This window comes from Anabrus simplex, chromosome 4 (assembly GCF_040414725.1).
Source record: "Anabrus simplex isolate iqAnaSimp1 chromosome 4, ASM4041472v1, whole genome shotgun sequence".
In the NCBI taxonomy this organism is placed as follows: domain Eukaryota; kingdom Metazoa; phylum Arthropoda; class Insecta; order Orthoptera; family Tettigoniidae; genus Anabrus; species Anabrus simplex.
The window spans coordinates 320,139,089-320,165,751 of NC_090268.1; the positions used below are offsets into that span (position 1 = coordinate 320,139,089).

Sequence of the window (26,663 nt, forward strand, 5' to 3'; positions counted from 1 at the left end):
AGCAGAAGATAAAGAACTTGCAATAGTAATTTGAGAATGATAATTATGATGAAAGGATATTAAGATATTTAATGGGCGATGATTCATTGTTACGAATATCATAGTAATAATAATAATAATAATAATAATAATAATAATAATAATAATAATAATAATAATAAAATATTTATGAGGAAGCTGATCATTATATTGTGCGGATAAATTAGGAGGATGAACGACCCTTCGTTTGAAACGTCGGCAAGGGTTGGCATATAATCATCCCGGATGACAAATGATAATAATCAAATACAGGATTATAATTGAAATTAATGATAATAATAAAATTAATTGATGGTAGTCAAAGAATATGATAATGATCAGATAAAGAATGGTATGATATTATTTAATAATCATAGGAGGATATGCTAGGGACAGTCATCCTGTGTCGAACTGCTCCGAACCAGATGTTGGGTTTTCACGGGGAGATTGTTAGCAGTAGATACGTAAATAACCCACGGACGGCACATGTTTTCATGGTCAGAGCATAGTAATGAACCTTTCCGTACGTCTTGTCGTATTGACAAGTGTAAATATTAAAGTAGCTTTTGAGTTAATGAACTCCGCCTGGTGTGTTTGTGAATCTGGAAATAATAGGCTAGAGTTTGTCCGTATTATAAATTCCCGTTTTTTTTTCGAGGCGATAACATTTTCCAAGGTGGGTGTCCGGCTCACCAGAATGTACATACCGGAAGTGTCTCATGTCCAAACGGAACGAGGAGACGACAGTAAAAAGTTACTGTCGTGCCTTCGTCTCCGAAAGAAGATCTCCAGCGGTGAAACGTCCAATCATACGGATGTGAATTCGATCCCCAGTAACCAATTGGGGCGAATTCACCAGATGTTTTACACTACCAGAGTAGTGAGGTAAAATCCAAGTATTATGTCATTTATTTTTCAGGATTAAAGTGCCCCAATGTAAAATTGTCATCATGTGTAGTATGCAAAATAAGTGAATAAATTGCTCCTCATTGCAATTTAAATAGGAAACAGTTTCCATATCTTTTCATTGTAGTTAGTCCAGTATGCCCATGGAATTTAAGTTGTCACTTCCCAGTCCTATTGTGGAGTCAAAAATTTGTATCCATGAATGAGTCGTCCCCCGTAACCTTAAATTTGCATGCCCCGTTCATCCCTGTGTTCATTTGATGCGCCGATATATATTTTTTGAATTTCTTTATATAATTTTTTTTATCGTTTTCGAACTGATCACCCCTGAGATAAATGCTAGTCTGGGACTCAGGAGGTGATCGGGTGCAATATAACATCACACCTTCGTGTAAATCTTCCTCACCACTATCTATATATTACATCCTCGACACTTAATACCTCTTTTTACCAATATATACACGTCTCTTCTTATTGTATTTACATTATATATAATCTAACATTCTCGTCTAAATCTTGCTTCCCATATTTCAGAATATTTCATTTCCTTATTCAACTCATCATTTCGTATATCACATATCTTCCTCCCATCAACCCCTGCTTCTCTCCTCCCCTATTCTCTTTTCTAAACATAACTCCAGCCATTCCTTCTCCTTATTTCTTGCCTTCCTCTTAACCCTATCTTGTCTTTCTCCACTTTTATTGCCCCCTTTTCGCTCTTACCATTCTACATGTTATTCCCTCAATTTTTTAAAAATCTACCTCTGACCGCATTTAAATATTTTGACGTATTTGTTCCTCTCCCCCACTCTCTGCACAACCATGCTGTTATCTTATAAATCTTTTCTTTTTTCTATCGCTTTCTTATTCAGCATTCTTTATCTCCTCTAAGGCTCTGCACGGGTAAAATATATGCAGGTTCGACCATCCCTCCCCACACAAAATACATTTATCCTTATTTTCTCGACCTACCCACCCCCTGTTTTTCAGAACTCCCATTACCCACCAACATAAACCTCTTTTCCCCTTCTGCCCTCAAATTCGGTTCTCGGGTTCGTTATTTACACCAATTAGTTTAATACTGATAGCGATTCTCTTTCCCTACATTCCATTATTAAACTCTGTCTTTCTATATCTGCTACTCACCCCTTTACCCTTTTCCATGCCCTTTCTTTCCTCTCCCCCCATCACGCACACCCTAACACTAAATTTTGTAGTTTTTACACTTATTCAACCAGTATCCTTCATTCTCCATACTTTTCTGGAACATATACACCTCTTGTATTAAATCCCTTCCCTTTCCTTTTCTAATCTTATCCAATACTTCATCACCCTCTTACCTATTGTAATTTCTATCGATTCGTTATATATTAATCTAGCCCCCGCATTTGCAGTACAGTCTGGAACACCCATCATAATCTTACTAAATTACGCCACCACTTGGTTTAGTTCCTTCCTGCCCTCCTCCAATCCCCAGGCTTCTACCCCCAAATAACATTTTGCCTTTTACCAGTGATTGGAACAACATTCTCGGGATTTTGTACTTGATATACGGAAATTTATTTTCTAACACCCCAACTGGTGCAAGGATTCCCCTCCACTTAAATTTGCCCCTTCGACACTGATCTTTCCATGATCCGTTACTATTAATGATTACATCTAGATACTCATATTTTTCAGATATGATTTCTTCCTGCTCTACCATCCAAACTTTCCTTTCCTGTCTTTCCTTTTCCTACATGCCATTATCTGCATTTTCCGTACATTTACTCTAAGTGACCATCTTCTAGTATGTTCAGCCTCCTCTAACCCCTTTGTAATCCACTAGCTGTTAGTGCCAAGATCATTAAATCGTCTGCAGATAGCAGGCCCGGTACCTCCCGCTTCCCTATCCAAGGACATTGCCATCCCTCTCCTCCTTGACTCTCTAATATATTATTTATAAACAATACAAATAATATCGGTGAAAGTTTACAACCTTGTCTCACGCCCCTATTCGACTCAATAAACTTACTCAACCCTCCCCCCTGTAATTTAATCATCACTAGTACTTTCTCATACATTCCTTCTATTGCCGCCCTCATTTTCTTCGACATCCCTACAACCCTTAATCTAGTAAATAGCGCCTCCCGACTCACTGCATCAAAGGCTTTCCTAAAATCAATTGCTGCTAATATAATCTCATCCCTGCTATCATCACATACTTCGCAATTAAAGTATCCAAAATCCACACATTATCCACCGTGTTCCTCCCTTCCCTAAACCCAGTCAGATACTCCGATATCCTTCCATACTCCTCTGCCCAATTTTTAATCCTATTGGCTAGAATTCCTGTATACACCTTCGACAACGCGTCAAGGAGTGTTATTCTTCTATAATTATTAGGATTCTTATATATTGGACATAACACCTTTTTTCTCCACTCACTAGGAAATTTCGCCGTTTCCCATATCCTGTTAAAAATTTAACCATCACCTTCAACATCGGTTCATTTGCCCTCACTTCCTTCCATACCCTGTTTGTAAAACCTTTCTCCCCACCTGCTGCATTTGTTCTTGCTTTACTTAACACCCTAATTACTTCGTGTCTTGTTATCTCCTCATCTAATAACTGTATTTCTACTTCTAGTTCTCTTACGATATAAGTCTTGCCCATTTCCCCATGCCAGTTTCCCCTCCTACCCAAAAGACGCTTAAAATATCCTACCCACTCTTTTTCCCTAAATTTATTTCCTTCCCCGCTGGTCTCGTTATCTTTATCTTATTTGTCCCTACCCAAATCCTCTCAAATATCTTCTCCTTGCAATATCCGTTTATTCTTTGAGGTTCCGCTTCTTTCCGGCATTTCTTTTTCTCGTTCAGTATCTTCGTATAATCTCTTCTTAAATCGCATATTCCTCTCTCTTTTCCTGTTTCCCTCCATTCATAAACTCCGCTAGAGCTGTCATTACAATCTGTCGTTTCCTCTTACAATCTTCATCAAACCACCCCATGACTCTGTTTTTGTTTCTCCCTTCTCTTATATTCACTTTCTTTCCCACCTTACATACTGGGAGTTCTATTAATTTTAGAACCTTATCCATGTCATTTCCTTCCAGCGCCCTTTCAATTTCTACTCTTAAACTATCTCCCCTCTCTTTTAACTCTAATATCATTTTCTCACTCGTAGTATCATTCCAGTTATACTTCCATCCCTCCTTATACCTCACCCTTTTTCCTAACCCTCTCTTCACTTCATCATCCTCACCTCTTAGTTTTATCCTACTTTGCATGTGTTCTGTTGTCCCACATTCTGCCACCTCAAAGCTGTTTCCGTGCTCCTCTATCTACTACACTCCCTCCATTCAATGTGATGTACGTCAGTTCCCCCTTACTGTCTCCCCTCGTCCATCAGTTTAAAATATATAAATTTTCTATAGCACGTAGCTCTAACAACCTTACTCCATAACTATTTATACCTTTGTCTTTACTTCTTCTTCTTCTATACCCTCTCACTTCGGTATCCTCCCTCCCATAATCTGGTACCCTATTGCTCACTCTTGCTTTCCAATCCCTCATTAAAATCATTCCGTCTTCCACATACAGCCCCTTTCATTTTGTTTATTTCTTCAATCAGTTTCTCAAAAAAGAATTATTCGCATAAACTGAATCCTTCGGATGATTACATGATAGAGCCAAACAGGTTGTCTCCTTCGCGTCCCTTTCCATTTTCATTCTAAACCATACCACCCCCTCTACCTCATTTTGTATCCTCTCTACCATCGCCGCTATCTCATTTTTTTATTAAAACTGCTATCCCACCAGGGTTTCTTCCCATCCTCCCAATTTTTTCCTTATCACGTTGACTACTCTATACCCGTCCCATTCAATTTCTACCCCTTTCCCTAACCACGTCTCCGCTCTCTCCTCTTCCTTTTCTTCCTTGTCCTTCCCTTTCTCCATACCTGTGCCTTTTTTCCCTTCCCCATAAATCTTTCAAACTTATTGATCTTTCCTTATTCAACACCTGTCTCCTCTCCATTTTACTTTCTGTCCTTTTACTTGGTGAGGATGTATCATTACCCTGTCTCCTACTTACGTCCAGTTACCCCTTTCACTTCTCTCTGCACCACTCGTGACATATTACTCGCTTCCTCCACCTCTGCGTTGTGCTGGCTCTTCAAGGTCTCTGCATTCCCGAACATCTGGTTGCTGACACTGCTATTCAGCAGTTCTCCACTTCCCGCTCTTGCTGTGCTGTGGACTTCGCTCACTTCCGTAATATCACTCCCCACTACGTCACTGCTACTTCTCCTTGTGCCCTTCCTCGCTTCTCCCTCTGCCGTCGGGGTCTCCTTCTGCTGTTGTTGCTGTTCGTCATCTAAATTATTTAGCCGGCCCACCACCCATATATGTGTCCATCTGCAGTCCCCAGCCACCAGCTGCTGCCCTCTATTATATGCTTTAAGGCCTTGCTTTTTTCCTCCCTTAAATGCCTGTTCAGGATTCTGTTCTCATCGATGGCTTCCCTGCTCATCTCCCTCCTTATCCACACTTTCTCGCTTTTTAAATTACTCGCATTCCTTATCACAATGTCCGCCATCAATGTAGATATTAATTTCACTCTGATGGGCCTCCTTCCCTTAACCTTACCCACACGGTGCACATCGTCTATATCAACTTCACTGAAGTTGACCTTCATTCTATTCTGAATCACTTCCAGCACTTTATACACTAGTTCCACTTTAGACTCTTTTCCCTCTTCTTGCACACCATATATGAAAATATTCTTCCTCACACTTTCTTGCTCACCCCTCTCTACTAATCTCTTCGTTTCTCTCAGGTCATGCTCCAAACTTCTTACCTTCTGCTTCAACAGATCCAGCTCGTCTTTATTACACCCTTAATACTCAACTTTAGGTCCTTAAACTCCTTAAATAACTCTTGAAACATTTCTCTTATTTGCTCCGTCTGACATGCCTCTCTTATCGCTTCGAACTCTTCCCATCCAATGGCACCCACTGGACCTGGACCAGGATTGACTTTCACTCCTCCTATTATCAAAAGCTTCGCCACCACCACTGCCACCAGTAGAGCAGCCAACACCCCTCTTTTTCACCCTTTAGCTTCACCCTTCTCTCCTTTTTATTTCCATTCCACAGTTCCAGCTACCAATCGCTATCCTGTATTGTGCCAACGTGTTGCCCATTGCTCCGGGCTTCACTCAGCATATCCGCACTCCTTGCTGACTCAAAGACGACTGGAGAAATGAATGCATGAAGCGTAGTCAACTATAAAGTACCACTGCTGTACTGACTTAGAGCTGATAGATTTCAATACTGCTCATAGTGCCTTTTAAACTAAGGAGTTTGCTGAAACTGCTCAGCAATATTCTCGGCAACTGTTCGAGTGAACCGAAAATGTTATAAAAATGAATCATCTTCATATTGAGGGACTGTTTGTTCTGAACATATAAAAGTATAAGCAATAAGACTATGACCCTTTTCACTAGAATTTTATATGGTGTAAACACATAAGAATTAGAAAATTTATTTTCTAAATGGGGTATTTTCTTACTTCCTTCTGCCATGACCTCCATTCTACATTTGAATGAATGCACATATTTTTGGAAATGATTGAAGACGTCCTTTGCTCAGCTGTTCCAGTCTTTTTCCTCCTTTCCCACAAATGAATGATTCCTCCGGTTATTATTCCATTGGCGTAACCTTATTTTAAACTCGTGATCGAACCTACCTCTATAGACACCTTCAGTCCTTAAACTCTTTCCATTATCCTCCCAAGCACTTTCCCCTGTATATGCCCTGTATATGCCATACTTGCTCTCCACCTCCTTTCTGTCAAACTTTCCCTCCCAAGTTTCCTTAGCATGATACAAACTCTGCTAGTCGTTCGATGGTCCCCTTCACATACCTAACCTGCTTTCCTCTGAACCCAGTCCAATTCTTTTACGAAAATTCTTGATAAGGATCCCTTATCCGCGAAACGTACTCTAGTTAATATCCTACAAGAATTAAATATGCCATCTCTTTTATACACCTCCTTGCTCCTTTTAATATCCGCATTGCAATGTGCAGTGACCTAAAAGCTTTATTGACTACATACTGTACCTTATATGTCCTCCACAGTGAGATTTACCGCTGCCTGATATAACACCTAAGTATCTATAATTATCTTCAAAAATCACCCTATCTCCCTCAATTCAGCTATTATGCACTATCCGGCATGTTCTGTTCCTGAAACTAACTGCTTGACTCCTTTCAACATTAATTTTCATCCTATTTTTCTGATTCCATATACTGTATGTATTTTGTCCAGATCCTCCTGCAATATTTTAAACTCATATAATTGTTCACAAAAATTACAAAAATGTAAATGCACCAGTTTACTGCCCTCTCTTATACTTCTCCCCAATTTCTGAGGTTCTGTTAATGACCCATCTGCCTACTATCTAGTCGTATATTTCTCATTTGCTTGATAAGTATCATGGTATACTCTGTGAAAGCTTTAGACAAGTCTGTTGGTGTACAATCCAACTCTTCACTCTCGTCTAAAACCTCTGACATATCCTGAGCTCTCCTTCCTCGCATTTTAGGTCTAGAATTTTATTTTTACCCACTTCTGTGTTTTAATATAGCTATACACATTTCTTCCCCTATCCTTAATCCCTTTTTTTTTGCTAGGGGCTTTACGTCGCACCGACACAGATAGGTCTTATGGCGACGATGGGATAGGAAAGGCTTAGGAGTTGGAAGGAAGCGGCCGTGGCCTTAATTAAGGTACAGCCCCAGCATTTGCCTGGTGTGAAAATGGGAAACCACGGAAAACCATTTTCAGGGCTGCCGATAGTGGGGTTCGAACCTACTATCTCCCGGATGCAAGCTCACAGCCGCGCGCCTCTACGCGCACGGCCAACTCGCCCGGTCTTAATCCCTTTACTCTCCGCTGTGATTACTCTCAAGGAAATTCTTTTCTTCCATATTCACCTCAATGAATTCCCTTTGTAACAATTACATTTTCACCTTATTTCAATGAATTCCCTTTGTAACAATTATATTTTCATCCTATTTCATACTCCATTTCTAATTTTATTCCATGGCACCCTATTTAGTCTCTTGACTCCCTATTGTAGTATTTTGGGTCTTTGTATTGCCGACAGTTTTGATCAGCCCCTCTCCTCTTTCCCCTTCCAGAAGTACATTTTTGAGTCCTCCCCATAGCAATTCAACATTTTCCCATCCATTTATCCTCTTGTTAAGATTTTTGCAAAGTAAGATCCGATTGCTTCTGTGTCTGCCTTATCATACAACTTAACCATTTTCCTTTCTCTTTTCTCTCCTCTTGATTCAGTGTTAATTTTTAACCGTAATAATAAAATAATAATAATGCTATTTGCTTTTCATCCCACTAACATAACTGCGCTATGATAACCCATTCCTTCTATTAGGTACCGCTGTTTTAGTAAACATTTCTTCAGGTTTGTCCAGGAATACGTCCAGAAAGTTATTTCTCCTTGTATTTTCCTTTACCAGTTGGGTATATACATCCTACTAGATGAAATTGTTTGCTAGAAGTTGGTCATGTTTCTCAGAGTTTAAATCTCCTTCCGAAAGCATGTCCATATCTAGGTCACCACCATGATAATACTTCTACCACATTTCTCGGCCTCTTTACTGTATTAAATCATTCACTAATTTTGCATCTCCTATTTTCCCTATTGCAAGGACACATCCTGAGCTTTCCTGTCTCCTATTTTAGGTCTGGAATTTTATTTTGTACCCCCTTCTGTGCTTTAATATAGCTGTACATATTTCTTCACGCTGTTCCCCTTTCACTAGCTTACTCTCACGAAAATCTTGTACTGTTAATGTGAAGTCTAATACATAAAATTTCATTTTTATTACATGTTAAAATTGAATGACTTGCAAAATTATTTATGTCTTATAAGAAAACCCCAGCATCCCTGTTTCCCCTATTCCTCCTGTAAATATTATACCCTTTTGGAAAAACAGCCCCTCAGCATCACAATTGGGCAATTCAAAAAGAAAAATTCAAGACACTGTCCAACCCACATAACCAGAGCAACTTGCGCTTGAAAATGGGCATAGACATAGTTGATTAGGTAAGCGACTGTGGTGTAAAGTTTAGCAATCTGGACTCTGAATCCAGCGATCTGATATCATATCTCGGTGGGACCTCCATAAACAGGTTCCAGGAAGGACGTTCCAGGGAACATTAATGGACATGGCGAGTTTACATGCGAGGATTTACAGAAGGTAGCAGTTCTTTATTTTTAAAGGTACCGGTACCAGCCGTGGCCTTAATGAAAGTAAGTTACAACATTTGCCTAGTGTGAAAATAGGAGACCACGGACAACCACCTTCAGGGCTGCTAACTTCCGAATGCAAACTCACAGATGCGTGACCGTAATCTGGCCGAAAACGAGTAATTTATCGGAGCCCAGCAAATTGTAATACTTGCCTGGACGGAGGTACCTATTCTGATATGTTTACATAAGGATTACAATCTCGTGAATAAAACGTTGTGCAATCAAGTTAAAATATTCAGTATTATAGCAAAGTCATCTTCGTACAGGCCATGCAGGCCCTTGGAATTGTGGAAGGGGAAGACTTCCACTATTCGTAACCTCGGCTTCAATATTATAGGCCTAACCTTGTTCTTGTTCTTGTTCTTGTTCTTGTTCTTGTTCTTGTTCTTGTTCTTGTTCTTGTTCTTGTTCTTGTTCTTGTTCTTGTTCTTGTTCTTGTTCTTGTTCTTGTTCTTGTTCTTGTTCTTGTTCTTGTTCTTGTTCTTGTTCTTGTTCTTGTTCTTGTTCTTGTTCTTGTTCTTGTTCTTGTTCTTGTTCTTGTTCTTGTTCTTGTTCTTGTTGATGGGGTGGTGGTTGGGCTCTCGTAATGTTACCCAGTCACAAATCAGGAGTATAACTTTACTTATATGTTATAAGACGAATCCACATAAACACACACATGATAACGAAGCACTCATTCATAAAAAAACACTATGCTAGACACACGTTATTGACCGAATGCTATGAATCATATTGAACAGTTTCTGTGTTCATATGACAATGGAACCTAGTAGCGCGAAAATTTGTTAAACAAAAGGGGATCATTTGCTTACAAAATTAATTTGAAGTCATCAACAACTTGGTTTAGAATTTTAAGAATGTTGGAAGAGGGTTCAAATAATAAACAAGAAACACTAGTTGGTAAATAATGTATAACTGTACCAGTTGCTTTAATAATGTGTGGCGCGCGGAGGAATACTCAGGACATTGGAAAAGCAGATTATTATTGTCGCCTTCTGGATTACCACATATACAGTTGGGGAGGTTAGTAATATTAAAACTAGATTTGTATTGAGGAGTGAGTGCATGATTGAACCGTAAACGTATAATGTTAATAATATGCTGCCGTGTATAACAACCGTTAAGATGCCAAGTTTTCTGTGGAATGTATGGTTGTAACTGATAATAAAATTGACCTTTCGTGCGAGCGGAGCGTTGCCACACTTCCAGCCAAGATTGAAAGGCGGCATCTTTAATAAGAGGATAATAATCTGGGAGAGGAGTAGCTACTGTAAGAGGCTCAGAGGGTGAGTTACTCGCTTCTTGGGCAGCAAGGTCGGCTTTGTGTTTTACTGGATTTGTGGAATGTCTTTGGATTCATATTAAAGTTAAATAAACACCCGAAATTTCAAGATGAGAACATTAATATTTTTTTACAATATATAAATACCAATTATACGACTATGTGTTTGAATTGAGAGCTTGTAAAACATTTTCGGCATTGGTTTATATGGCTGCCTTTTTTTAGGGAATGGTGTTTAACATATAGAAGCGCTTGTCGAATCGCAAACATTTCTGCTGAAAAGATGGGAAAGTTAGTTCGTAAATGGAATCGCTCGGTTGTATTCGTATTGGAAACGAAGAAGGCCGCACCTAGACCTCGATGGAATTTCGGTCCGTCAGTATAGATATTAAAGCCACAGTCGAATGGAGAAATTGTGAGTTTCTTGTTCGCTGAAGTAGGGAATGAGGCATTATTTGACTTATCTGAGAAAATCGATGTGGAGGTACCTAATTATAATATGGGGAGTAAAATTGAAGCTATCATAGGAAAAGGAATGCATAGGTAACTGAGTGGTACGTAGTAATGAATTGCGAAGAAAACTCATCTCAACGTAAGCCTGATATACTGCGGGATTCCGTCCATGTTTTGGGGGATGTTGGCTATAGTATTAGTGTAGAAGTTGTAGCTTTGGTATTAGTGTGGAACGGGGTAGGGCGAGTTGTTTAAGAATATACTTTTTCGCGAGAATTTGGCGTCTAATGAAAAGGGGACATTCACTTGTTTCTACGAGTAGAGCATTGTGGGGTGATGGGGGGGAGTGTTAAGACCGCCAATACAGATTCGTAAGGCTTGATGTTGGATTGTGTTAAGTTGAGATAAAGTGGCTTCAGAGGCCGTATCTATGAAATTAGCACTGTAATCCATATATGAACGGATAGCTGCCGAATATAGCGATAACGCTAATGAGGGCTCTGCTCCCCATTGGCACCTCGTGACTGTTTTAAGGATTTTAAGATAGACATCTGCTTTGTGTCGTAATGTCTTAATATTTTGTTTCCAATTAACGTTACGATCTATAAGCATACCCAAATAGGTATGTTGAGTAGTGAAAGGAATACCGAATCCATCAAAGGTGACATGCGTATGATCAAACGAGCGTTTGTGTGTAAAAATCACTGCAGCGGACTTTGAAATAGAAAATTGTGAGCCATGTATGTTGAACCATGTTAATACATTACTCTTAACAGCTGCTATGGACTGTCATTATTCATTTAAAGTAAAAACTTCATGGTTGTGTTCCGTATTGAGTAAAGTCTTAACTTAAAAACGAGTACAAAATTTTATTGTTCCACCTTCTCAATACTTAAAATCATTTAACGTTTATCAAAACATTACAATATAATAATAACAGGTACCAGTTTCGGTCCGTTTTTTGTACCATCATCAGCCTAGCCAATAATAATATTTCAATAATACGCAAAATATCGACAAATAAATCGTTTCTGACCAGAATTGAGTATTAATAACTTATCACACGTACAAGTACGTTTATACACTTCACGATAACGCAACTGCACCTCACTTGCATAGGTTCATTGGGTTCCGACTGAATTTAGACTACCTTTAAAAAACAGCAATCTTTCATACTACATAGAACGAGTCCAGATTTCTTAATTCGTCAAGTCTATACTGGTCATATTGGACAATTCCCTCTGCGCCATTGTGGATCTCGCTTTTAAAACCTTCCAGAAACATAAGAACTTACATAAGATTTCACTCGAATTTAAGTGTGCAACACACGTTCAACTGTCAATCTAAGACTTTGTCATCAAGTGATTTTATACATCACAATGCTTTAATTCATCTGTTAATTTTAACATATTCTGGTCATATTTATTGTAACACATGTATAAGTTTTTTACTTTCTTATGTCATTCCATCACCCACATGTTCACCCACATCATTTTTAGATTATGTCTTTTGCCTGTAATTTTGGCTAGACTGATGATGGTCCAAAAACGGACCGAAACTAGTACCTGTTATTATTATATTGTAATGTTTTGATAAACGTTAAATGATTTTAAGTATTGAGAAGGTGGAACAATAAAATTTTGTACTCATTTTTAAGTTATGTCAGCATTCATCTATGCTAGTGTGTGAGGTGGAAATGACGAAATCATCCGCAAATGCTCAAACGCGAGTAAATGGTGTTAACTCTGTTATAGATCACTCGTATAGAGGGCAAATAATATGCAATCTAATATAGCTCCCTGTGGTAACCCATTCGATGGCTGCCGACTAGTAATATGGTGGTGTGCCGATTTAATCATTAATGTACGACAAAAAAACAGTTAATGCAGCATAGATAAAAAATTAAAAGGCATTCCCTTTGAAGCCAACTTTTCCCACAGGAGGTGTAAAGGAATTGAATTATACGCACCCTTTATGCCGAGAAATATTGCAATAGTGCTGTGTTTTCTCCAGCGGGCTAATAGCATATATGTGAGTAGAATATTGATCGGATCCTGAGTACTACGACCTTTTAAAAAGGTATATTGAAAATTTGGAAAGAGATTGTAATAGTCCAAAGACCATACTAGTCGGCGTAATAGAATCTTATAAAAGGTTTTACGTAAGCAAGAGCCCAGGACTATTCCACGGTAATTCTCGGGGTCATTGGGAGTTTTATGTGGTTTCAATATTGGTTTTAAATGAAAATAACTCCACTGAGGCGGAGGGGGTTGCGCACGGTATGCAAGATATTGTTATAATAGTTAAGTAGTACAAGTTGTGCTTGAGGAGGGGTTAACCGAAGCATTGTGTACGTTATTGAATCCGGACCTGGGGAGGAACTGTTAGCAGTAGAGAATACAGCTCTTAATTCAGCAAATTGTATAGGTTGTAATAAAGTAGAAAAAATGCGGGGTGAGTCGTATAGGAGGGAAACGAGAGTTCTGGTACTGTATATTCAGGAGTGAGGGAATTAAGAAAGGCACAGATTATATCTGGAGATATAGGTTTTTTTTAATTTTGTGATGCTCTTGTAAGCATTTGTACCGCATTCCATAAATGGTACGCCGGGACATGAGTGGTTAAGGACGATATGGATGCTCTCCAAGCAGCTATTCTTTTATTATTAAATATAATTTTAGTTCGAGCGATATGACTCTTTATATTCAAATAATTCGCTTGCGTTAATGATTGACGATAAGTTTTAAATATAATTTTACGTTGTCTAATCAGATCATGACACTCTTTGTCCCACCAATGTATAATTTAAAAAGGCCGGGGGGAAGACAGGATTATTGGTTTGTGTGGATGGAAAGTAGTAATATAATTATTAAGGGTTGTAAGAAGCATCGAATATGGTATTGTACGTCCGTGAAGACTATTAAAATAATTGTTTAGGTATGCGACGTAAGTATCGTTATCAAAGTTTCTAAAATATCGTATATGTTCAGCTAATTGCATAGAAGTACGTGGTCTACCAATACCGTATGTAATAATAATTGGGTAGTGGTCGCTAGAATAACTGTATCATGGAGTATTCCAACTAATCATTGGGGCTATATGAGCACTACACAGTTAAATCCACAGCGCTGGGAGGAGATCCAGGAGGTGAGGGTCTCGTGGGGAATCCAACATTAAGGATCGTAAAATTATGGTGTTGTGAAGCGAAAAGGAGATGTGAACCTTTTGGGTATCATTTATACCTACCCATGCAGTATGGTGGCAGTTTAGGTCTCCAAACACAATAACATGTGATAAAGAATAAAATTGAGCAAAGAAGGACGACCATTGTGTTGTGGAAATATATATATCAGGGGGACAGTATATGTTAACTAAATGTAAATTATTATGTGTAATACCAACAACGTAAGTTTGCGGGATATTACGAAAGATGGATAAGGGTTGATATGAAAATGAATTATGTATACATATCGCTACTCCAGCACATCCTGGCCCATCTTGTTGTTCGATATTATATCCCGGAAGATGTTGGAGGATGGAATATAAGCTTTCACTTTAAGAGTTTCGAGAATAGGATTGCGCAGGAAGTCATTTGCCTGTGTGATTGATTGAAAAGACACTTGTGTACGATTTTTGCCCTTACGTGATATGGATTTTACACATAAGTCTTGCTCGTAGAAATGTCTGCCTAGTGCCATGGGATGAAATTGACCGATATTTTTGTCATTAAAAGTTTCTACGAACACTATGTATGGGCAAATACAGTAGAGACAATACGCGACACTCAGCGGGATATCGAGGGACAGCTATTAGAGCTGTCTCTAGCGGGTAGACCTGAGAACTACTGATTCTGTCATAAGAGCACGTGTATTCGTGTGTGAAGGTTTTGGTGTTATTTATGCATTTTCAGTGAGTTGACATAATTAAATAGTAGCGTGTGTCATTCCTTGATATCTCCTCTCAACATGAGGAAAGGTATGTGTTGTGTTGGGCTGCTCGTGACAGGAACATGTAAGTTATATTGTGTTTGCATATATATTCTTCCGGTGACAAAGAGATTTTTATAGTACTTCATAATCTTCTGACCTGCGCGACCCATATTTTAACTGGCTTAAAATAGAATACGGATATTTTATTGTATAGTGCATCAGTTAACCTTCAATACCGATGTGTTGTTGTAGGTGTGATCTGTGGGTTTTGAAATGTCACAGAAGTGATTTGGATAAGGTGTACAAGAAAGAAGGGACGTTACGCTTATATAAGAATTATAAGATCTGTTGGAATCATTTCCAGGCCAGCGACTTTAAAAATCCTCGGCTATACAGCCAAGGGTGTGTTACATTTTTACTCTAATTGTACGTAAATATTCCTCAAAACATCACTATCGACAACATTTTCGTACTTTTCTTTCTTTTATCCCTCTTCTCAGATTAAAGCCGGGATTTTATAGATTTTCTTTCTGTTAGTAGGCTTCATGTTAAGAGGAAAATTGTCCAGCTTCTAAATGTTAATTCATTGCATCATGTGTGTAAGGAATGTGGCGATATTTTTATTGACAAGTGTCTTTATGTGATGATACAATGTTTTTTAAATGAGAAAAAAGACAAATCTAACCGAAAAAGTTCAGGCAGGAATGTTAAAGCTAAAAAAGTAATGCATAAATGAAAGATCAACGCATTTCACAGCAGTCCATTTCAAGTCTTGTTTATATGTCTAATTTCAGTCTTTAAAAAGTAACCTTTTAAGTAATTCTTCATTCATTTATCCAGAATTGCTTTAGCAACTTTGAAGTTAATATCTCAATAATACTTTCTTTCTAGACGTAATTTATTTATCCATTTTCGTATATGCATTTCCATTGATATTTTAATTTAGCGCGGCTTTTCTGGTCAAGTCACTAGGAGCGCCACCGTCGAATTGTCTCCCATTTTTACAAGGCTAAATCCGTAAGTGTCGCGTATTGTCTCTACTGTATTTGGTATGGGCCATAATGAAACTGATTGTAATACTCCTGCACGTTTGTCGCCTGAGCCACTTACCAAGCTGAGCACTTTGTTGTACTGGTGGAAGTTTCTTATCCTGCGGTGTTTGACGAAATTGATCACTCTGTTGAACTTGTGATTGATCCTTATTAGCATGTTCTAGAGAAGAGCTATCCATGGATTCATCGTCCATAGGAACCTCAATCCCTTTACCTACCACTAACTGTTCATAGCAAGTAGCCTGTTTCCCCCGCTGGAGGCGGCCATTCGTCCCTCGTAGCACCACCATACACACGAGAGAATACAAGTAACTAACTCGCTGTTCACGACGTCACACACAAAACGACTTTCGTGCCTCACGGCGAGCTCAGAACTTTCTCTTTCACAATCCTTGCTCAAAATTGCGCTAATTCTTGAATTAATGTTCCGAACTCTTATTAGAACAAACCTTTTAGTGCGCATGACCAGAACGTCCGGTTCTGGCTATCCGGTTCGAAACCGTTACGAACCAGTTCCGAATTATGTTGGAACAGCAAGCTGGGAATTCAGAACTGTTCAGAACCGATTCTCATTTATGTTGGAACGCATGTTGATTTACTGCGCATGGGCAGGCAGTTCAGAATCGATTCGGAATCGTGTTGGATCAAACTTAACTTAAAACAAAACCGCACTTAACACAGTAAAATGCAGTAAAATGAATGTTTACACTGTATCTGTAAGGACGTAAAATGGCTGCGGCCGCAAGTTTCCGGCTTCACCAGCACCTATTCTACGAGATAGGGTGCAGCCTGTCCAGCACCTCCTAGAATGCTGGCCTGTTTATTTACTGTATTTCTGTGAGCCATACAATCCAACTTTTGCCAAACAGCGCGCTCGTTCAACTTCGCACGCGACTGCAGCACCAGTGCTGCCTCTGGTGTTCTATTTAGTAACTCTATGATATTTTTATATTTGCTTTACGTCGCACCGACACAGATATGTGTTATGGCGACGATAGGATAGGAAAGGCCTAAGAAGCGGCCGTGGCCTTAATTAAGGTACAGCCCTAGCATTTGCCTGGTGTGAAAATGGAAAACCAGGGCTGCGACAGTGGGGTTCGAACCCACTATCTCCCGATTACTGGATACTGGTCGCACTTAAGCGACTGCAGCTATCGAGCTCGGTAACTCTATGTTTCTAAACCTATTTCTTTCCAATCTGCACCTTCTACATTTGAGTCTCATTATTTATTTGTAATAACAAATACTGTATTTGGTAATAATAAAGTGGGACTTTTCCATTCCTTTAGCTGTGGTTTCCACATATTTACCTGCGAAGAGGAAGAAGATTTAGTTTGTTGGCGACCCTTAAAATGTCAAACATCTACACGTCGTTAGCCGCCAGCTGTCAAACTAATGATGGAAAGTGGCAATGTTTTAGCTATAGCTCTATGAAATATATCCTACTTTAATCATAAAAGAGTAACATTTTTCTTGCTCTCTGCGAAATAGTTTTCGCATTAATTTAGCGATATTTTTCTTCCTATAATTATACTCGTATGACGATTTTAAGTTTATTACTAACTCGGTATTACGGTAGTATATGGCCAGCATAAGAAAATAGAATTGAAATGGAAAAAGAAGAGAATAAGTACTCCATTCTTTCATCTAAAACTGGTGAAGATGTAGAAGACCTTCACATGTGGACGAGGTAAATTATCGTCTGTAATGTTGAATGAGCTTTGTGTGTATCAAGAATTGGCATAGAATTGCGAATATGCATTTTTTTAAATTGATGTATTGTCATTTTAGTGTGATCAATAATAATAATAATAATAATAATAATAATAATAATAATAATAATAATAATAATACATTGCTTACATTGTGCAGAATAGAATTACTTGGATTAACAGAATTTAGCGAGTGTCATTTCTTGTCTTTTAAGCCGTATGATGTAATATCTATCGCACATTTTCTCACATAAATAACACGCATATTTATTTATTTTTTATTTATCGTACTATAGGTTGTATTGCCGAGTGTGTCGGAGGACATGTCAGGCTCGCCAGGTTTAGATCTTACTATTTGACGTCCATGAGAGACCTGCGCATGTGGGTGTGAAATGATGAGTTAGGGAGAGAGAGAGATTGGGAGAGAAACGCGGTGTCAAATAACATCAAGGGGTCTGCTCAAGCTTAACGTCGTCAAATTACAGACGAATCACTATCACTGAATCCAAGCTTTTGGCACACAATCTGGTGGTTAGAAATGTTATTCCACCACCTTTCCTACCCTAAGTCAATATTCTGATGGTTTTTTTTCTTTTTTTCATTGACAGAAATTTAACTGGTTAACCATAGTGTCAGACTGTTAAAGACTTGGCACATTGGCCACCGGATGGGTTAACACACATTGTTTAATTGGAGAATGGTGATGCAGACTTTTTGATGGAAGCCATGCACTGTGAAATGCATTCTAATATGTCTTGGTTCATAGTTTATCTTGTCTGCATTCTGTTGATGTCATAGTGGCTGTCGTGTTGACATCACTCCAATTGTCATTTTTCTTTCAGTAGATGTAGATGTCAGTGGCATAATGCTTCTAAGATCTTCTGTGACAAATGGCTCCCTGTCGGTTCATAAACCAAGCGGAGTGGAGTAAACTTTGGCAGGTCCATAGTCTCCTTGAAGGACATAACATTAACATCTTCATGTTTCCTCTGCTAAAGTAGTCCTGTATAAAATCAAAAGACCATAGGTGTGATTTTAGCTCTGAACGGCTTCAAGGTAGTTTCCAGCGACAGTCTGTTTAAATGTTTCATTGTGTGCATTGCAGTGACATTTTATGTACTCCATCTATCATGTGCAGTGTTAACAAGTTTCCTTGATGCTGGAAGATCATGCCTATGTACTTGGAACAGCTGATTCTGGTGAGGATTGTGGTGTCCAAATATATGTTGTCCCTTGACATAGGTTTTCCTCTTTTCTTGAATGCCATGTGAACTGTCTTCATCCCATTGAGCTGCTGTTTGTTCTCATTAGCCTAAGCTACTAGTCTTCAGAGACAGCCTGCAGGGCCTGTATTAAAGTTGAAGCCATTACCATATTATCAGTAGGCTATACATACGAGGGCTGTAAATAAAGTAGTGGCAACGTAGTCCAGTCACTCGCAGGAAATCGGGCATGCACAAATAAGACTTTGAAGAGATCAGGTGGTGCTTTCATCGCTGTGTAGTGTGCATTTAACAAGCATGTGGTTTGGAGTGTTGTTACTGTGGGCGTTGAAGTAAAGAGCTGCTCTAAAGCCGGTTTTCAAAATGTGATCAGCGTTTGTGGATTAAAATCATGGTTGCCCATGGCAAAAATGCATCAGAATGGTACAGAGGATTAAGTGAAGCCTGTGGTGAGAATGAATTACTGTATAGGACGGTTGCACGATGGGTCAAGGAGTTTCGTGTGGGTCGGAATGAGACTGTGGATTTGCACTACACTAGTGTTGGCTACTGAATGCGTGATTCGAAGCAGTGTATCGATTCATTCAAGTGTCCGAGTGAATCGATTCACAGGAATGGCGAGCTCACGGCACACAGTTCAGCTTACTCCCAGCAGACAGTGCTGAGTGGCGCACTCACTGGATGTTGAAGGGGAAGACAGTGAATCATGGCACATCGAAAGAATCGTGAACAAGCGCGTCTCAGTGAGACACAAGATACACACGGCTCCTTATCGGCTCACTGGACACTGGCGGGTGGCGGAGAGCCGAGCTTCCGCTGCAGCGAGACATACAGTGAGCCAAGGTACACTGAAAGAATCGTATGCTATAATGGACTCTCGAGCTCAGCTCATTTGAAAATAATACTCAGTTGCATTCACTGTCCTCTTCTTACAGGGAGGTTTAAATAATAGATGGATTTATTTGCAGTGTTAAAAAGGTAGTCAAAACATAATTCTGAAGTAGCTAGTAAGTAGGTAGGCTATTAGGTTATACTATTTATTAGTATAATGAATCTTAGTATTATAACTTAGTTGACATTTGACAATTAATTAAACTCTACTGTGGCCTGCCCTATGACTATGAGTCATGCTCATGACCACTCAAAAGTACCTGTTTTATATTTCGAAGAACGGCTCAGTATTGTCTCAGTTCGTATGTCACATCGTTGCACAAGACTTCAATAATATGTGGACAGTAAGTGAGCCGACTGACGCAATAACTTAACCAACAGTATGTTGAATCAGAAAACCAGTGGGCTACTGTACATCTCTGGTAGCCTATACAAAATATGACGATTTTAAAAAATCCTCTGCTGATAGAAAAATATAGTACATATTTTCAAAAATGATTTAGCGAGTTGGACGTGCGGTTAGTATCGCGTAGCTATGCGGTTGCATTCGGGGTATGGTAGGTTCGAATCCCCCCGTCGGCAGCCGTTAAGATGGTTTTCCGTAGTTTCCCCATTTTTACACCAGGAAATCCTGGGACTGTACCTTAATTAAGGCCATGCCTGCTACCTTCCTAATCCAAGACATTTCCCATCCTGCGTCGCTGGAAACCTTCGATGTATTAGAGTGACTAGCATTTGTTTTTCTAAGAAAGGAGTTCATAGTATGAAGACCAGATGTTAGCAGCGAACAATGAATGCTGTTGCTGCTGTCTTATCATTACATACTACACAGATGCAGTAGGAGCGGTGACTCTAATGTGCCGTGAATCGGATCGCTGTATCGATTCAGTAACGTGAACGGAATCAAATGAATCGATTCAGTAAAATGAATCGAATGTCCCATCACTACACCACACAGGTCAGCCATCCATTCCTCAGGATCAGTGTGACATCGTGAGTGGTCTTGTTTCCGAAGACCATCAATGGACTCTCCGGGAATTATCTGTAGAGGTTGGTCTTAGTCATCAAACGGTGTGGCACATACTGATGAAATATCTTAACATGAGTCAAATTGCGTCCCGTTGGGTTCCACATCAACTCACAGATGTACAAAAATGGCACCGGTGTGTACTGGCTGGCATCCACCTGATCAGATGCTGCAATGAAGGAGACTCATTTCTGCAACATATTATCGCCATTGATCAGACATGGACACAGGCCTACGAGCCTGAATAAAAGCGTCAACAAAATTTGTGGTATCACCCAGGTTTGCCACGTCCACAGAAATTTCGACAGGAACCCTGATTCTGGCATACAACTACGAGGGTGTTGTTCTTACGCATGCTGTGTTCGAGGGACAAACCGTCAACATCGACTACTGTTGCTAATTTCTGGAGTGACATCTGTGTTCGGCTATGCGGTGCTGAGATGATAGCCCTTTCAGATACTCATTGTGTATGAAATCTGGACCACAGGCCTCCCGACATTTGGCGAAAGGTAAATGACTTTTTGGGTGACTGCATTGAAGGAATGTAATGCAAATGTACTTGTTAGTTCATTAATTGTGTGTTCTATCAATATTGCCACTGCTTGATTTACAGCCCTCGTTTATGCAGTATATACATGGATTTTTTCTTCCTTCATCTATTCTACAATATCTGCAGTTGAACAGCAGTGGGCTCATTGGATCACCCTGAACACACAGTCTGTCTGCTCCAATACTCTAGACTTGGAAATTTCATCACTCTATATGTAGTTGTTGGACAAAATGCTTGTGAATTATTTGAGAGATATGTAATGTTCTTTTCCTATAAGAGATTGTATCTTTTCCAGTACCTTATTTCTGTTCATTGTGTCAGAAGCCTTTGTATAGTAAATAAAGTGATGTGTGCTGTTTCCTCTAGGTCTCTGAAGTGCCTTTTCAATGTCTTGGAGGCATCTTATAGCTTGCAATATGGTTCCTCTTTCCTGGAATCCAAACTCTTCTTCAGGCATTATTGCATCTACTAGTTTTGTTAATCTCTTATTGATGAGTGTTTTGAGCAACTTGTATGGTGTACTTCCCAAAGCTTTACCTCTGTACAAACTGGGTCACCAGTGCCATCATGCCCTCTGAGAGTGGAAATCCTCCATTTCCTTGGGATGTTACTGGGAATCGGGCATTGATTGATTAGGTCAGTTCATGTGTTTGTCAGTGTTGATAAACTATCTTTCAGATACTCATTGTGTATGAAATCTGGACCACAGGCTTTTCTGGGTCTGCAATGGGTTATTGTGTCTTAAATTTCATCAGTAGAGAATAATGTAATGTCTGCTGTTGTGTTACAGTATTTGCATCTGATTTTCTGGGTTGGGTATCTTTGGTTTTTAACACTTTGAGAATTGATTTTCCTGTAAGTTACTTCCATAGGAACTTACGCTATCAGGGCTGTAGAGGTTGGGTTTCCCTCCACCACTTTGACCAGTTTCATTTCCTCATCAAGTTGGGAGTCATTTCTGTATTCCTTTGTAATAAATTTATATAGTCTTCTCTGCAATATGTACCTAGTCTTTGTTGGATATTTTTGGTTATGTGCTAAGCTTTTAGTATCGGCATTGTGATGACGAAGCACTTGTTATCGAACCATGGCTCTGCTCTCCTGTTCTTCTTTAGTGACTCTACTGATTTCAGTATAAGCTTCTAGGCCAGCACTTCTGAATCTTCAAGAGACCATGACCCAGTGAATCCTTTTTCTATAAGACGAGGGCCCAGTCCTGACAAATTGACTTGTAAATATGTTTTGCAATTTCTTTAAAATTCATACATTTAACTATTTTATTGAGAAATGCATTTATTTCTGCTTCCCCCATTTGGACTGCTAAAAAAAAAAGCTTACATAAACTTACATAAAAATCCCAAGGAAATGGAGGATTTCCACTCTCAGAGGGCATGATGGCACTAGTGACCCAGTTTGTATAGAGGTAAAGCTTTGGAATGTACACCATTCAAGTTCCTCAAAACACTCATCAATAAGAGATTAACAAAACTAGGGCCGTTTAAAATGTGTCCATAAATGATACATATACTATAGTAAAGCCTAAATAATAAAAAATTGTATCAGTCAATAGATTTAAAAATCCATGAGAAATTCCTCATAGGACAAAGATATAGCTAAGAGTATAAATTATTTCTTACTATTGCTAACGATCCTTTCAGGGCTGCTAACCCAATGTCCTTAATGAATTGGTTATACAAATTACATTTCTTACATAAGTATTAATAATTATGCATTGCATGATCTTTAAAATGAACACTATGAATATGATATGTTGACAAAAAAAAAATTAATTACCGAGCTCGATAGCTGCAATCGCTTAAGTGCGGCCAGTATCCAGGAGATAGTAGGTTCGAACCCCACTGTCGGCAGCCCTGAAGATGATTTTCCGTGGTTTCCCATTTTCACACAAGGCAAATGCTGGGACTGTACCTTAATTAAGGCACGGCTGCTTCCTTCCCCCCTCCTAGCCCTCTCCTGTCCCATCATTACCATAAGACATATCTGTGCTGCTGCGACATAAAGAAAAATGAAAATCCACAGCCTGTTTCCAGTCATCTTGATTTATTAGTTTCATTTTCCGTATTGATAGTTCTCGTATATTATAGATAAGAAAGCATCCACCTTATCAATACAAGTTTTATTTATATAAGATTCTACTTACATTACCGGTTTCGACTTTTTATACAGTCATCCTCAGCTGTACATTAGTACCTTCACATAAGTCAAAGTTAGTTAATATGCCTTGCCTAGTAGAAAGGTCATAATAATGGAGTGTGTCCAACGTTCAAATTGGGCATGTTTCTAAGTAAAAGCTGACTATATGTACAATCTAAAAATGAGTGTGCGTGTGTCTTTTAGGCCTAAAATTTGTGTGGATTAACTTATTTTAAAAGTACAGGTACATAAACACTTTAAAGTATATAGTACATATTAAATCACATATTAAAATATGCAGTTCATGTTAAAATCCATATAGCAGAACCCCAGAAAGCACCGCCTATGAATACGGACATTCTCCATTCATATTGGATAAAAATAAGACAATGGACAAACGCAAGATGTTAAGCTAATTTTAATGAAGTGTTCCTAGTCATCATAATGGATGGCAAGGCAAGGCATATTAACTAACTTTGACTTATGTGAAGGAACTAATGTACAGCTGAGGACGACTGCATAAAAAGTCGAAACCGGTACTGTTAAGGGACACTGGGACTGAAATTTCCAAATTCTATATATATGGAGGTACAGCTTTGAAATTTTATATGCTTATGAATAATCATAATATAAACTACTGTGGGAAATTTGGGCATTGCAAGTTGATTAGTTCTTGAGATATTAATTTTTTGTACATTTTCATGTGCAAATTATTCAAGATTTATAAAGGTCTGCCGCATTAAACCAATCCAGATAGTGTAACTTTTAGGTAATATTCTATTGAACAAAAACAATTGGAAGAAACCTACAGATTCGTTTTTGAATTGCATTAATGAGTGTGAAAAAATTTTTTTTTTTTCAAATCCTAGTTTTATTCTACAAAAAATCTTCAATTTTTTAAGTTTGAAATTTTTTTTGCAGCCAGACCAAAAGTGCAATCCTAAAATCGATCCGCAGGTTTATAGTCATTGCAATGAAGATAATACATGCACATTTTGAAAGCAATATCGTAAGATTTATGATGCGTGTAACATATTGAATGCCTGAAAAAGTGAATCAGAGAAAAAAAGCCTTTTTCTAAAATAATGGACAATTTACGAGGTTTCAGGTTACCAAAGACAATAGAACTGTCCTGCAGCATAGGTGACAGCCACCTTCTGTTTTGCAGCCTCCTTCATTTTGGTCAGTTTCACCTTCCGTCGACAAGCCTTCCACGTCTCCATTGATGACCGCAGACTTTCATACTTCCTGCGATTGTCACATCTTTAAGTGCTTGTGCTGTGACATGAGATACTGAAGTTTGTGTTATTCCTGATTTCAACTCTCTTGTTGCACTACACCCCATGTTGAATTCTGCTACAGCATTACAAACAGCAATTTCAAGTCTCCCCCATGAAATAAAAATCTCTTTTGGGCACTTTCTCCAGATAACAGAATGCAGAGACTCATTCTGATTTTGAGTAGCACCCCGGATGCATCTGGATAGTATATCACCTGTGCTGGGGCTTACTGTCAGTTGACATGTAGTGCCATAGAGTGGCACACACTGTTTTCTTCATATCTGCAATATTAGTTATGTTCTGTACTATTGCATTCCTATAATAATTTGTAAGTTTTGTTATCGTGGCATTAGTAAGACCACCTGTAAGACCACCAAGTTGTACACCTTTCAGCTTCCAAGTCTGTATCACCTGTCACAAGCATGTTCCCATTCTCTTTGCTATGTGCTTGATACATTCCTCCACTAGAAAGCAGCACAATGCAGACCAACAGATGTAGAAGACCTTTTTGAATTATTCCTATGAAATGAAATAAAGAAATCTGCTTGAATACACCAATAATGGCACTGATCGTGAGTCGAACAAAAGTGGGCGTTTAAAGGTCTGCATGCCAGGCATTTAAAAGCTATGCTAGACCTTTAAAATTGGCAGAATTTGGATAAAAACACTGCTATCTGATCTGCAGGGGTTAGGGGTGTATTAATATGGAAAAAAACGAAAATCAATATTTTTCATATATTTTGCCAAAATTTCAGTCCCAGTGTGAAGGAACTAATGTACAGCTGAGGATGACTGTATAAAAAGTCGAAACCGGTACTGTAAGTAGAATCTTATATAAATAAAACTTGTATTGATAAGGTGGATCCTTTCTTATCTATAATATACAATGTTTCCAGTCATTCGACCAGGTCAGGAATGGAATGAATGAAGCCCCATCTAGTGGTGAGAATAGGAATTGTGCCGACTGCCAAAGTCTGTCGCACTCCTCTGGGGCAGTGATTAATGAATGACAGAGGAAATGAAATGGTATTGGAGAGTGATGCTGGAATGAAAAATAACGGAAAACCAGAGTATCCGGAGAGAAACCTGTCCCGCCTCCGCTTTGTCCAGCACAAATCTCACATGGAGTGTCCGGGATTTGAACCACAGAACCGAACGGTGAGAGGCTGGCACGCTGCCGCCTGAGCCACGGAGGCTCTTGACGTAAAGCAACTTGTTAAAAAAAAGAAGGAATCATTATCTGTAACTGGATGAATAAAATTTTATAGCATGTTGTAGTTTCTTCATGCCAACATCATTTATCGATATATGCTAATTTTCATTGTTATATATTATCTTGAATCCTTTCCTAATGTTTGTAATAATTTGTTTTAACATTAAATTTGCAAACTGTAAGTTTTGGAAAGGGTTAAAATTAGAGTTGATGATCGCAGAGTCAGTCCATACATAAGGCACCCATCAACAGAAAGAGAGGGTCTCATCACTTATATTCAGGGGAATGGAATTGGTGGGAGAGTTGACTATGACCACCTACCAACATCTAGAAAAGAAAGTTTATAGAATAACTGTATCAAACCCATAAGCTTGAAAATATAAATCAACCTCACATCAGGCCTAAAGGTGTGATAGAAAGATGGTACGATATATTTTTCAGAGCTCACAGTGAGAGGGAGTATTGCATGAACATAAAGAGTAATACTGTACCATTGTGAATCAGAGCATGTTGCACTGTTTCTAATGCCTATGTCATTTGCTTGGACAGTGCTACCACCTGCAATCTTATCTTAAGTTATATTTATTTATTTATTTACATTTTATGGCCTTCATTGGACCACTCTAGCCAACTTTATACAAATAATTT

General features: G+C 38.8%; 1 protein-coding gene across 4 annotated transcripts in view; it reads left to right on the plus strand.

Moving 5' to 3' along the window:
• Window positions 1-17,366: 17,366 nt before the first annotated feature.
• MFS18 (major facilitator superfamily transporter 18) overlaps window positions 17,367-26,663 on the plus strand; it is a 206,705-nt gene continuing 197,408 nt past the window's right edge. For all 4 annotated transcript variants that reach the window (XM_067145678.2, XM_067145679.2, XM_067145677.2 and 1 more), the window contains exon 1: window positions 17,367-17,655. Coding sequence is in view for 2 of the 4 variants with exons in the window: in XM_067145677.2 (XP_067001778.2) it covers window positions 17,576-17,655 (80 nt within the window). In the remaining 2 variants the exon portion in view is untranslated. The remainder of the gene's footprint in view (window positions 17,656-26,663) is intronic.